The sequence below is a fragment of the Callionymus lyra genome, chromosome 5 (assembly GCF_982586985.1).
Source record: "Callionymus lyra chromosome 5, fCalLyr1.hap1.1, whole genome shotgun sequence".
Classification (NCBI taxonomy): domain Eukaryota; kingdom Metazoa; phylum Chordata; class Actinopteri; order Syngnathiformes; family Callionymidae; genus Callionymus; species Callionymus lyra.
This window is the reverse complement of record NC_141822.1, coordinates 6,538,368-6,552,357: the sequence shown is the minus strand read 5'-3', so window position 1 is coordinate 6,552,357 and position 13,990 is coordinate 6,538,368. Positions and strand designations below refer to the sequence as shown.

The following is a 13,990-nucleotide window of genomic DNA, read 5'->3' as shown; positions in this document are numbered from 1 at the left end:
ACGGGGGAGGACGGGGGAAGACGTAGGAGGACATGGGAGAACATGGGAGGACAGAGGTGGACGGGGGAGGACGGGGGAGGACGGGGGAGGACGGGGGAGGACGGGGGAGGACGGGGGGTGAACCGAGGCTGAGGTGAAATCAAAAGAAGGATCTCAGTGTTACTGGCCGTCAGTCCCGCTCGCTGTACACAATTACAATATTTACAAAAGTGCAGAAACTGGCGACTGTGACGTCGCACAAATGATTTGGAAAGAAAAAAAAAAGGCAGACAAACGTGAGAATAAATGCTAAGAGGGGGGGAGGGGGGGGTCGGGGGAACACCAGCCAGTGCTCGAGAGGATACGCGTCTTGAGTGCCGATCTTAGAAGCAACTACCGTTTCTTTAAATATGGAGGTTCAGAAGGACAATGCACAGGCTTTGGATTTTTTTTTCAACAATTTTCTTCTTTTTTTTTTAATTCGTTTGCTTCATCGCCGGAAGAAGGAGGGGTTGCGCAGGCAGGCGGCTAGTCACCTGCAGCACCCCAGGGGTCCGGCGGACGTCTCCAGGCTGCTGTCGGTGTCGGAGGCCAGGGTCTGGTCGGTGGACATGGAGGAGATGTCGTTGATGGACGAGGAGGGCGGGAGGCTCTCGCTGCTGTTCACGGCTGCACCTGCGCTGAGGGAAGCAACCGCAGCACCGGGTTACAAGAGTCCTGCTCGAGGGGGTCCACAAGGTGACAACACACAGGAGGGGGCGGCGGGGTCTGAGGCACTTTTGGGTCAAATAGGTCAAATGGTTGTCAATCCCTGAAAGGCTCCAGCCCTCCAAGGGACTCGTTGTATAAACAAAGCGAGGCAGTGAAGCCATTATTACGTCATAATGGACTCTCGTAACCTCTCGTTCGCCCAGATTTCAGAGCAACTTTATAAAGTAATACGTTCAAAACATGGTCATGAAGAACATTTACTACATCATTAGAGTTTCAGTTTATCATTAGTTGACTTTTAAATTGACTTCATTTCACAGATTTAAGCAGCAGTTAAGTCAATGTTTTGGTTTTTAAGCTTTGACTGATGATGATGCCTCAAGTACATACATGACATGTTTGTATTTTCACAACATGATACAGGTTTTTTTAATACGATGGATTATTATTTAGAGATTATTCACAGCATATTTCAGTGAAGACAGCATGTCTTCTAAATACTTCTACAGCAGCTGCTGAATGAACAGCTGATCAACTATTAAGAAATACTTTTTGTTTAAGTAACGGTAAAGGTTTATTTACTGGATGTATAAAAGTGAATAGGTCGGTGGGATCACTTTTTTTTATTTTTATTATTAATTCAATCATTTATATATTGAAATGTAATTTTTTATTTAATAATTGAATTAATAAAATAGAATATTTTCGAAATGTATCTTTTATTTTATCACAAAGAGTTTCGTATTGAAACTTATTTTTTTTATTCACTTTAAATTTTCTCATTTTTATTTTTTTCATTTTTATTTGTAGTATTTTAAATCCAATATAAAGTGTTGACATATGGAAAGTGTCAATCATTATTTTCTGTTGAATTTTAAAGGCTGTGAAGATTTTCTAAATGATGGATTTTTATAAATAGAGTTTGATGTTGTAATTATTTTAATTAAAAAATGATTTGCGTAAATTCAATATATTTATTTTTGTATAAAAAAAAAAGCTCTTTCGGCACCTTTTATATATTTATTTATATTTAGTCTGGTGTCACTTATTAAACCAGCAATTGGCTATGAGTTAAAAAATATTACATTTAGAAAATGTATTTTTGAATTATTGGGGAATAATGTTGGAATAATAAAGTCTAATGTGAAAAATGTTTTTATTGACTTTGAAAAAAAAAAAATCAATAAGGAAATTTGAAATCAATTATTCAAAATAATGATCTAATGCTTGAAAAACAAACAACGTTTTGACTTAAATAAACAAATCAAGTTTCAAGTAAAAATGTAATATTTAAAATGTCAACATTAAATATTCTGATGCACTGAAAAACTTCCAAAGATGCGTAATAAAGTTTCATCAAACATGTTTCATATCATTGTCTTGAAAATGATTTAAAGTTAAAAGTTTAAATGTTGAAATAAGACACATGTGTTTGTTGATGTATTAGATCTTTAAAGACAAAAGAAGAACAGCTTTAGCAAAACTCACTCTTTAAACCCTTGACTTGTCTTTCTGTTTGTGACTAAAGGTTTATTCACTGCTGCTGCTGCGAAACTACTGCTGCTGCAGTGAAACTACTGTTGCTGCTGCTGTTGCTGCTGCAGTGAAACTACTGCTGCTGCTGTTGCTGCTGCAGTGAAACTACTGTTGCTGTTGCTGCTGCTGCAGTGAAACCACTGCTGCTGTTGCTGCTGCTGCGGTGAAACTACTGCTGCTGTTGCTGCTGCTGCATTGAAACTACTGCTGCTGTTGCTGCTGCTGCTGTGAAACTACTGCTGCTGTTGCTGCTGCTGCAGTGAAACTACTGCTGCTGTTGCTGCTGCTGCAGTGAAACTACTGCTGCTGCTGTTGCTGCTGCAGTGAAACTACTGTTGCTGTTGCTGCTGCTGCAGTGAAACCACTGCTGCTGCAGTGAAACCACTGCTGCTGCTGTTGCTGCTGCTGCAGTGAAACTACTGCTGCTGTTGCTTCTGCTGCAGTGAAACTACTGCTGCTGTTGCTTCTGCTGCAGTGAAACTACTGCTGCTGTTGCTGCTGCTGCTGCTGCTGTTGCTTCTGCTGCAATGAAACTACTGCTGCTGTTGCTGCTGCTGCAGTGAAACTACTGCTGCTGTTGCTGCTGCTGCAGTAAAACTACTGCTGCTGCTGTTGCTGCTGCAGTGAAACTACTGTTGCTGTTGCTGCTGCTGCAGTGAAACCACTGCTGCTGTTGCTGCTGCTGCGGTGAAACTACTGCTGCTGTTGCTGCTGCTGCAGTGAAACTACTGCTGCTGTTGCTGCTGCTGCAGTGAAACTACTGCTGCTGCTGTTGCTGCTGCAGTGAAACTACTGCTGCTGCTGTTGCTGCTGCAGTGAAACTACTGTTGCTGTTGCTGCTGCTGCAGTGAAACGTCTGCTGCTGTTGCTGCTGCTGCAGTGAAACTACTGCTGCTTTTGCTGCTGCTGCAGTGAAACTACTGCTGCTGCTGTTGCTGCTGCAGTGAAACCACTGCTGCTGTTGCTGCTGCTGCGGTGAAACTACTGCTGCTGTTGCTGCTGCTGCATTGAAACTACTGCTGCTGTTGCTGCTGCTGCAGTGAAACTACTGCTGCTGTTGCTGCTGCTGCAGTGAAACTACTGCTGCTGCTGTTGATGCTGCAGTGAAACTACTGTTGCTGTTGCTGCTGCTGCAGTGAAACCACTGCTGCTGCTGTTGCTGCTGCTGCAGTGAAACTACTGCTGCTGTTGCTTCTGCTGCAGTGAAACTACTGCTGCTGTTGCTTCTGTTGCAGTGAAACTACTGCTGCTGTTGCTGCTGCTGCTGCTGCTGTTGCTTCTGCTGCAATGAAACTACTGCTGCTGTTGCTGCTGCTGCAGTGAAACTACTGCTGCTGTTGCTGCTGCTGCAGTAAAACTACTGCTGCTGTTGCTTCTGCTGCAGTGAAACTACTGCTGCTGTTGCTGCTGCTGCAGTGAAACTACTGTTGCTGTTGCTGCTGCTGCAGTGAAACCACTGCTGCAGTGAAACTACTGCTGCTGTTGCTTCTGCTGCAGTGAAACTACTGCTGCTGTTGCTGCTGCTGCAGTGAAACTACTGTTGCTGTTGCTGCTGCTGCAGTGAAACCACTGCTGCAGTGAAACTACTGCTGCTGTTGCTTCTGCTGCAGTGAAACTACTGCTGCTGTTGCTTCTGCTGCAGTGAAACCACTGCTGCTGCTGTTGCTGCTGCTGCAGTGAAACTACTGCTGCTGTTGCTTCTGCTGCAGTGAAACTACTGCTGCTGTTGCTTCTGCTGCAGTGAAACTACTGCTGCTGTTGCTGCTGCTGCTGTTGCTTCTGCTGCAGTGAAACTACTGCTGCTGTTGCTGCTGCTGCAGTGAAACTACTGCTGCTGTTGCTGCTGCTGCAGTAAAACTACTGCTGCTGTTGCTTCTGCTGCAGTGAAATTACTGCCGCTGTTGCTGCTGCTGCGGTGAAACTACTGCTGCTGTTGCTGCTGCTGCAGTGAAACTACTGCTGCTGTTGCTTCTGCTGCGGTGAAACTACTGCTGCTGTTGCTGCTTCTGCAGTGAAACTACTGCTGCTGTTGCTGCTGCTGCAGTGAAACTACTGCTGCTGCTGTTGCTGCTGCAGTGAAACTACTGTTGCTGTTGCTGCTGCTGCAGTGAAACCACTGCTGCTGCTGTTGCTGCTGCTGCAGTGAAACTACTGCTGCTGTTGCTTCTGCTGCAGTGAAACTACTGCTGCTGTTGCTGCTGCTGCTGCTGCTGCTGCTGTTGCTTCTGCTGCAATGAAACTACTGCTGCTGCTGCTGCTGCTGCAGTGAAACTACTGTTGCTGTTGCTGCTGCTGCAGTAAAACTACTGCTGCTGTTGCTTCTGCTGCAGTGAAACTACTGCTGCTGTTGCTGCTGCTGCAGTGAAACTACTGTTGCTGTTGCTGCTGCTGCAGTGAAACCACTGCTGCAGTGAAACTACTGCTGCTGTTGCTTCTGCTGCAGTGAAACTACTGCTGCTGTTGCTTCTGCTGCAGTGAAACCACTGCTGCTGTTGCTGCTGCTGCAGTGAAACTACTGTTGCTGTTGCTGCTGCTGCAGTGAAACCACTGCTGCAGTGAAACTACTGCTGCTGTTGCTTCTGCTGCAGTGAAACTACTGCTGCTGTTGCTGCTGCTGCAGTGAAACCACTGCTGCAGTGAAACTACTGCTGCTGTTGCTTCTGCTGCAGTGAAACTACTGCCGCTGTTGCTGTTGCTGCTGCTGCTGTTGCTTCTGCTGCAGTGAAACTACTGCTGCTGTTGCTGCTGCTGCAGTGAAACTACTGCTGCTGCTGCTGCACTGCGTCTGCTACTCTCAGCTCAGACTCTCCATCTGCTTCATCCATTCTTCCCATCAGCTGACCATTGAGGGAGGAATGGATGGAAGAATGGAGCGAGGAATAGAGGGAAGAATTTATGGAAAAAATATTGATCATCATTTTAACTCTTTAATTTAGTTTATTTAATTTATATTTATATATAAAAATGTCCTGTTAGACGCAAAAGTGCCAAACGTGTCAAAGTCACACAATAGTAGACACGACATGGAGTACAGATGAAACATGTATTTGTATTTGCACAGGATGACTCACTACATGTATTTGTATTTGCACAGGATGACTCACTACATGTATTTGTATTTGCACACGCATGTATGACACGAGCACGGACAACACGAGGGAAACACGTCCAGTTGTAGTAGATTCACTTACAGAGCGACGAGGTTATGCACTGAGAGTACCTGAAGGTGAAGGTTGTCCCTTCACTACGCCATTCTTCGTTCTCTCCTCAAAGTTCATCACCTCTTTGTAGATCAACTCTGAGCACAAACACAAACACACTTGTTAGGAGCTTCAACACATGACACATGACACACACACATGTCACATCATGACACATGACACACACACTAAAGAAGAAAAAAAAACACAACTAAAATCCAATCACTTCTAAGTATAATTTTGTTACCAAGGCTTAAAAAATGTAATACAATTCCATCCACAATTTTTAATTGTTTTGGTGCCATCGTTTAATATTGAATTGTTAAATGTTTTTTTTTATTTTATTGAAATGTTATCGTTTTTTTAGGTATTGAGTTAAAAAAAATGTAATTAAATTATTTTTCACTATTATATTGATAGTTGATAATGTAATGTTTTGAATGTATTCAAAATGAATTATTCTTGTTTTACACATAGAGTTTGATATTGTAAATCCAATAATTCAAAAATAAACATTCTAAATGCAGTATTTTTTAAGAAGTAGTCGTTTAAATACAATATAAGAACGTTGGTATAATAGTGAACCCTGATTGGCTGAAAGTTCTATCAAGAAATTATTTTGTTATTGTCTGGTTGTTGTTATTATACCAATATTTTTATATTCAATTCAAAAGAATACAAAATAAAAAATACTTAATGTAGTATCAAACTCTATGTGTGAACCAAAAAAAAAAGTACGAGTATAAATATGCAAGTTTTTTTTAAATCAATTATAAAAGAATAAAAAAATCTCAATAAAAAAACATTGAATTTAATTATTTAATAAAATAATACTTAAAACAAATGTATTTTAACTGTTATCTCAGCGTCAAGGTGAACGACCTTGTGCCTCTGGATGACCTTGACCCTGAGACGACACAAAGAATACCTCAAACACATTTGTTTTAAGCCTCTGGGTCAACTTGACCCAGATAAAACACAAGGGATACCACAAACAAGTTTGTTTTCAGGCCTCCGGGTCAACTTGACCCTGAGATAACACAAAGCATTTAAAAAAAAAGTTATTTTTAGAATTATTTTAGAATACTAGATCAAACTCTTCAATATTCTGATGACACTGATAAATACGTCCATATTTTTACACACAAACAGAGTCAGAGGTTGAAAAAATAAACTGATTAAGGTTTTGTCGTAAAATAAAATAAAAAAATACAACAACTCACCTTTCCACTCATCGATGGAATGTTCTCTCTCATCCAGCTGCTTGTCGTAGATCTGAGGCGGAGGCTGCAGAGACAAATACACTCATTTCAAAATACTTTAAATACTTAAACTTCATTTATCTGCAGCTCAACACAAAGATGAACAAGATAAATATATGTAAACATCAAATTATGTGTTTTAATTCACTCATAAGTTAGTATAAATCAATCAAATAATGCATGTTGTATTTGTTCTACTTCATGTATGTGCGGCCCTCTAGCCTCGCATTCATGAAGTAGAACCGTGGCTACGTTGGGTAACCTGGGTTTCTACTTCATGAATGCGAGGCCCTCCGGTCAGACCCCCGAAGGAATAACCATAACCCCCCGGCTGGAGGGGGACTCGCATCCATTCGTAGAACCGTGGTTACGTCGGGTAACTTCACACTTAGATGTACTATAATCCAAGTATCCACTGCTGGGTGAACACAGATTGTGGTGGAGCTACATGGAAAGTACACATTTGTCTGGGTGAGCATCGGATGCAGGGCGGTGGTTATTTACCATGGATATTTGGATGAGATCTCTGGCCTTCATCAGCATGACATGACATTAGAGAAAAGGGAAAACAGCAGAAAATGTGTTGAAAAAAATGCCATGAATAGAAAAACAGCGTGACTCGAAAACAGAAAACACCATCATCGAAGCACAGAACACAGTCAGAGAAGTCAGCTTTGAGTCGAAAAATAGTGGTTTTTATGACTTTAAAAATGATTAAATACTGAGTTACAAGTGTTTACTTTTACTCTAAATTACGCAGGAGACAACTTTTTTTTTTCCCAATCTCGATGTCACCTCATGATACAGAGGCTTCACTTACATCTCAGCTACACACTGCTAGAGATATAAAAACAAGAATGAGATGCCAACGGAAAAAAGAAAAAAGCAGCAAATGCTGACGATCAGAGAAACGAGTCGGGACTCACCGCCTCCACCTCGGCCGGGTCGTACCAAACGTTGATGTAGGGGTGCTGCAGGGCCTCGTCCACCGATATTCGTTTGGCCGGATCGATGATCAGCATCTTGGACAGGAGGTCTCTGGCTTGACTCGCTGAGGACCAGAGGATACGCCATGTTAGCGGGTTGTTTGTGAAGCAGATTAAAAGCCATAAAGAAATATTTTATATAATAATATATTTATTCTACATGTTCTGTTAAAAAGACAAAACAATGTAAACAAATGTGTTTGTGGTATCCCTACTGTTGTCTCTGGTTCAAGTTGACCCGAAGGCCTGAAAACAAATGTGTTTGTCACATCCCTTGTGTCGTCTCAGGGTCAAGATGACCCAGAGGCACGAGGTCGTTCACGTTGACCCTGAGATAACTCAACGGTTAAAATAAATGTTTTATTTATTTAAGTTTTATTTTATTGTATAATTGAATGTAATATTTTATATTGAGAACTTGATTTTTTTAATACTTAAAAAAATTTATTAAATCTCATATTTATAATCATTCTTATTATATATATATATATATATATATATTATAAATATATGTTGTCAGGCCTCGTGTCACCTTGACCCTGAGATAACACAAGGGTTACCACAAACACATTTGTTTTCATGGCCTCCGGGTCACCTTGATATGTGTGAAAATCATTAATTTTTAAATATTTAATTTTGTATTAAATTTTCATTATTTATTTTCAATTACATTGAATAATTCGGTGAAAACAAACGTGACCTTTTAATATAGAATTCATTCAATTGAAAAATAATTAAATGCTTTAAAAATACAACCACTTTTTTACCCAAAAGTTCACCACACAGCATGAAATATATTTTCTAGTGGGAAAATGTCAGATATCTGTCAAGATATTGGACATTTATAAATATGTCCCATATCTTTGTTTTCGTTTTAAACAACAAATTTAAAAAAAAAGTTCTGACTCTCCAGCGCCCCACATGGCTAACGTAGGGACTGCATGTATGATAAATCTTCCAGACACGAACCTGAAGTGAACCTGAAGTGAACTCTGACCTTTGAGTTTGTTGTGCTCGGAGTCTGCAGGGAACAGACAGTCGGGGAAGAGCTTAGGGAAGGTGAGGCCGGCGTACTTGGGCCTGTTCTCCACGTAGTTCCTCACCGTGGGCTGGAGCTTCTTCATGAACTCTGGCATCGGAGTCCCGAGCTGCTCGATCACTTTGTTCCACTGGTCGATGTCTGAGGGGGTCAAGGTCAAGACCAACACCAGCCACAGTGGAGACATGGATGGAAGATTATAAAGGTTTAAAATGATGATGTTGTTTTTACCACAAAATAAAGCAATTAATACAAATAAAACCCTTTAAATAATCAGGAAAATGTGTGTGTGTATGTGTGTGTGTGTGTGTGTGTGTGTGTGTGTGTGTGTGTGTGTGTGTGTGTGTGTGTGTGTGTGTGTGTGTGTGTGTGCTTTTGTTGAAGTATATCAGTGTCTTCAGAATATTGAATGTTAAAAACTTTAAAAACAGTACAAACTGTTTTATATATATATATATATATATATATATATATATATTATTTTCCAACAATTTAATTAGATATTTTCTATTTCGAAAAGGTTGATTTAAATGTAATAATTAAACTCAATCATTTGTGGTTTAAATGTTTATTTATTTGTTTTTCCATAATTACATTGAAAAAAATGTTAAAAAAAAAAGAAAATCACATAGAATTTTTTATTGTTATTCCACAAATTCAAAAATAAAATGCCTAAATACTATAAATTCTTATTCGTAATCTTTTGAATTCAGTATAAAAAATGTTGGTATAATAGAGTCACCAGACATTACCTACAGAGCACTGATATACTTCATCAAACTTTCAGCCAATCACGGCGTCACTATTATACCAACGTTTTTGATATTGAATTCAAAAGGCCAAGAATTAAAAAATACAAAATGAAAAATATCAATTTTATCTAAATCTAGGTTTAAAATAATCCATTCATCTTGAAAATACTAATAAACTATTAAAGTACTATTAAAAAAAAAGTCAACTAAAAATAATAATACAATTCTTAAAAAAAACTATTTAATAAAAATCAATATCTCAACATTTGAATAAAAGTCTATATTCTGATGGAAATGATATATTTATACCATATGTTGTGCAATATTAGTATTTTGTTGTTTTTGCCACGAGCTTAAGTAGCTTTTGTGTTTGATCCTCGTCACCAGCGTTTGAATTTCAACAAAAGATGTTTTCTTCCATCAACTGTCAGTTCAAATCCTCTTGTTCTGACTCAGAGACAGTCGTCTGTCAGAGACTCAATAGAACAAGAACCTCCTTCCGCCCCCGAACACTGAACCTCCTCCAGTCTCACAGATTCTCTCCGACTCTGTCGCTCTCAATCGTATCAATGTTCTCCAAAGATGCAGCAACACTGACCACATGAGATCCACAGACACTCAAGTTACTCCACGAGGATCTGAACCACCTTTCATTTTTCAAGACTTAAGTTTCTTTAATTTTTTTCTAGGTCTGCGATGGAACTTCTTAATAAAATTAAAATATGCTTTTGCAAACATTTGTTGTTGTTGTTTTTTTTTTATCTCTAGAGAAGTTTTATTACTGAGGTATTAACCCTTGTGTTATCTCTGGGTCAAGTCCCGAAAAAAACAAATGTGTTTGAGGTATCCTTTGTGTTGTCACTGGGTCATGATGACCCTGATGACGATCTCCATGGCTTCCATAAATACATATGCAGTGGTGGTCGTTCCCCTTGAGCCAGAGACAACACAAGGGATACCACAAGCGCATTTCTTTTTCTGGCTACACAAACACTAGCTAATGTAGTGTATCCTCTGGTCCTCAGCGAGTCAAGCCAGAGACCACCTTGAGCCAGAGACAACACAAGGGATACCACAAGCGCATTTCTTTTTCTGGCTACACAAACACTAGCTAATGTAGTGTATCCTCTGGTCCTCAGCGAGTCAAGCCAGAGACCACCTTGAGCCAGAGACAACACAAGGGATACCACAAGCGCATCTCTTTTTCTGGCTTCACAAACACTAGCTAATGTAGTGTATCCTCTGGTCCTCAGCGAGTCAAGCCAGAGACCACCTTGAGCCAGAGACAACACAAGGGATACCACAAGCGCATTTCTTTTTCTGGCTACACAAACACTAGCTAATGTAGTGTATCCTCTGGTCCACAGCGAGTCAAGCCAGAGACACAAGGGATACCACAAACATTTATTTTTTTCGGGCCTTTGTGGTCACCTTGACTAAATATTTGATTACAAACATATTAGATTACAAAACTAAACTGATTATTTAATAAGTAAATAAGTTTTATATGTAGAGAGAGTATATGTTTATATTGCTATACTTCTACCTTTTAATATAGAAATGATTTAATTATTTTTTTCAATAAAATCAAACTCTTTCAATAGAGAAATTATTGATCAAGTCATTTTGAAAAAAAAGCTTAAAAAACATCAATTCAATAAAGAAAAAACATTTAAGTTTGAACATTTGAAAATTCAACCTTTGAATAATCTGTTGACACTGATAAACATCCTTATATAGTAATAACTATAATAGATTAATATTAAAGACGATATAAAGACAACATGTTGTTGAAGAAAGAATCATGCTGGAGCTCCTGTGACGACTAATAACCGAGAACATCATGGACGATCATCGTTCATTCATTAAAGTCAGAAGCAGAATAATCACTGACACCTTCTCATCTGTATGTTCTTGTGACTCATCGATCCAAATATGTCTTCTAGAATAAAACAGTAGAAACAAACACTTTAACAACGAGTCATTAAACTCTAATATCAAGAATTCTCACCCGCTCTAGTAGAAGAACTCACATTAATCCGATCCTTAAAACTCTTCACTGGCTTCCAGTTTCTTTCAGGATCATTTTAAAATTCTGGTTCTTACTTTCAGATCTATTCATGGTCAGACCTTCCATCAGTGATCTGATCCAGACTTACACCCCAGCTCGGGCTCTGAGGTCTGTGGATCAGAATCTACTGATGGTTCCTGAACTTCTGGACCAGAGGAGAGAAATCCTTCCAGACTGTTGCTCCTAAGCTTTGGAACCATCTCTGTGTTTGATGATCTACTGACTCCTTCAAGAAACATCTCTGTGTTTGATGATCTACTGACTCCTTCAAGAAACATCTGTGTTTGATGACCTACTGACTCCTTCAAGAAACATCTGTGTTTGATGATCTACTGACTCCTTCAAGAAACATCTGTGTTTGATGATCTACTGACTCCTTCAAGAAACATCTGTGTTTGATGATCTACTGACTCCTTCAAGAAACATCTGTGTTTGATGATCTACTGACTCCTTCAAGAAACATCTGTGTTTGATGATCTACTGACTCCTTCAAGAAACATCTGTGTTTGATGATCTACTGACTCCTTCAAGAAACATCTGTGTTTGATGATCTACTGACTCCTTCAAGAACCATCTCTGTGTTTGATGATCTACTGACTCCTTCAAGAAACATCTGTGTTTGATGATCTACTGACTCCTTCAAGAAACATCTGTGTTTGATGATCTACTGACTCCTTCAAGAAACATCTGTGTTTGATGATCTACTGACTCCTTCAAGAAACATCTGTGTTTGACGATCTACTGACTCCTTCAAGAAACATCTGTGTTTGATGATCTACTGACTCCTTCAAGAAACATCTGTGTTTGATGATCTACTGACTCCTTCAAGAAACATCTGTGTTTGACGATCTACTGACTCCTTCAAGAAACATCTGTGTTTGATGATCTACTGACTCCTTCAAGAAACATCTGTGTTTGACGATCTACTGACTCCTTCAAGAAACATCTGTGTTTGATGATCTACTGACTCCTTCAAGAAACATCTGTGTTTGATGATCTACTGACTCCTTCAAGAAACATCTGTGTTTGATGATCTACTGACTCCTTCAAGAAACATCTGTGTTTGATGATCTACTGACTCCTTCAAGAAACATCTCAAGACACTTTTATTTGTGCTTTCCCTGATTTTCTGAGAATCATGTGTTTGTCTGATATGTCTTGATCTTTTAAAGTATATACAGTATTTTAACTGTGTATTGTTTTTGATTGTTAAAGCGCTTTGTGACCCTGGTCTAGAAAGATCTTCACAAACATCCTTTACTTACTTACTTGTTTTTCACAGTGAAATCAATAAAAAGCCAGTGATCAGATCAATATGTCAGTCACTCAGTTTGCTGTCAGTCAATAAGGATACAGTCCCGGCCCGGGAAGAGGATTTTGTGGCGAACCATTTCTCCCATGATGCACCCCACCGACCATATGTCCACTGCAGTCCCGAGGGTGACGACAGGAAGGAGAGAAAGAAAGAGATTTAGAGACAGAAGCAGATTAAAAGAAAAGTGTTAGTTCAGTGTCAGGAAGCAGATTCGAGAGACAAGTTCGAGCTTAAAGAAGTGAATTTTGTTTCTTTATTATTCAATTAAAAAATGGCTTCAATCAAAGAAAAGTTGCTTCACAATAAAATATAATATTCAATTTTAAAAAAAGGGTTTGAAATGCATAGTAATGACACTGATGTTCTGCCCATAATATAACACCAAAATAAGAAAGTTTGAATTCGAAACCCTTATTAAAAAGTTTTTTTTTTATTGGAACATTTTTTATCATTGTAAATATTATTTTTTGACTGGACCAGCAATTATTCTTATAAAACATATTTTATTCTTATTGAAGCAACTTTTAATTTAATTTTTTCTGTAGTGCAGAATTGTTTTTTATTAAAAATGTTTGTTCAAACACTGTCTTTGAACCAACTTTCTATGGATTGAAACATTATTTTTGACCAAAGGAACTTTTTTTATTGAACTTTTTGATTGAAGCAACTTTTACTTTCATTTAAAAAAAAAAATCAGAACAAAAATACTTTCAATTAAAAAAACATTTAAGCATCTTTTTGGGGATTTAATTATCAAGACAAAAATGTTCAAACCAAACAAACACAGAAAAGAAAAAGGTCTGAATTCAAAACCCCTTTTTTTGTGATTTTTTTTATTTTTTATGAAAATGTATTTTATTTTTATTTTAGCAGAAATAATTTTTATTGAAAAAATAGTATTCTTATGGAAGGAGTTTTTAATTTATTTAATTTTTCTTTTTCACAAAAACTTTTTTAAATGTCTTTTAATAAATCCTTTTAAAGCAACTTTGTATGGATTGATTATTTTTTATTTTTTTATTTATTAAAGCAACTTTTCTTTCGATTAAAGGTTTTTTTTCATTGAAGCATAAGTTCTTTTCATTAAAAAAACATTTAAAAAAATACTTTCAATTTAAAAAGAAACAATTGAGCAAAAT

At 38.3% G+C, this 13,990-nt stretch overlaps 1 protein-coding gene across 5 annotated transcripts in view; it reads right to left on the bottom strand.

Moving 5' to 3' along the window:
• Nucleotides 1-439: 439 nt before the first annotated feature.
• The window catches only part of mapk10 (mitogen-activated protein kinase 10), a 43,738-nt gene continuing 30,187 nt past the window's right edge, over nucleotides 440-13,990 (bottom strand). For 2 of the 5 annotated variants that reach the window (XM_087790629.1, XM_087790625.1), the window contains exons 8-14: nucleotides 12,891-12,962; nucleotides 8,672-8,854; nucleotides 7,615-7,739; nucleotides 7,193-7,219; nucleotides 6,650-6,713; nucleotides 5,447-5,524; nucleotides 440-654 (exon numbers count right to left, since the gene is read on the bottom strand). In XM_087790629.1, coding sequence (XP_087646755.1) covers nucleotides 512-654; nucleotides 5,447-5,524; nucleotides 6,650-6,713; nucleotides 7,193-7,219; nucleotides 7,615-7,739; nucleotides 8,672-8,854; nucleotides 12,891-12,962 — 692 coding nt within the window. In that variant the 3' untranslated portion in view covers nucleotides 440-511. Of the gene's footprint in view, nucleotides 660-5,417; nucleotides 5,525-6,649; nucleotides 6,714-7,192; nucleotides 7,220-7,614; nucleotides 7,740-8,671; nucleotides 8,855-12,890; nucleotides 12,963-13,990 lie in introns of all 5 variants that reach the window. The other 3 variants (XM_087790627.1, XM_087790628.1, XM_087790626.1) reach the window with 3 other exon arrangements.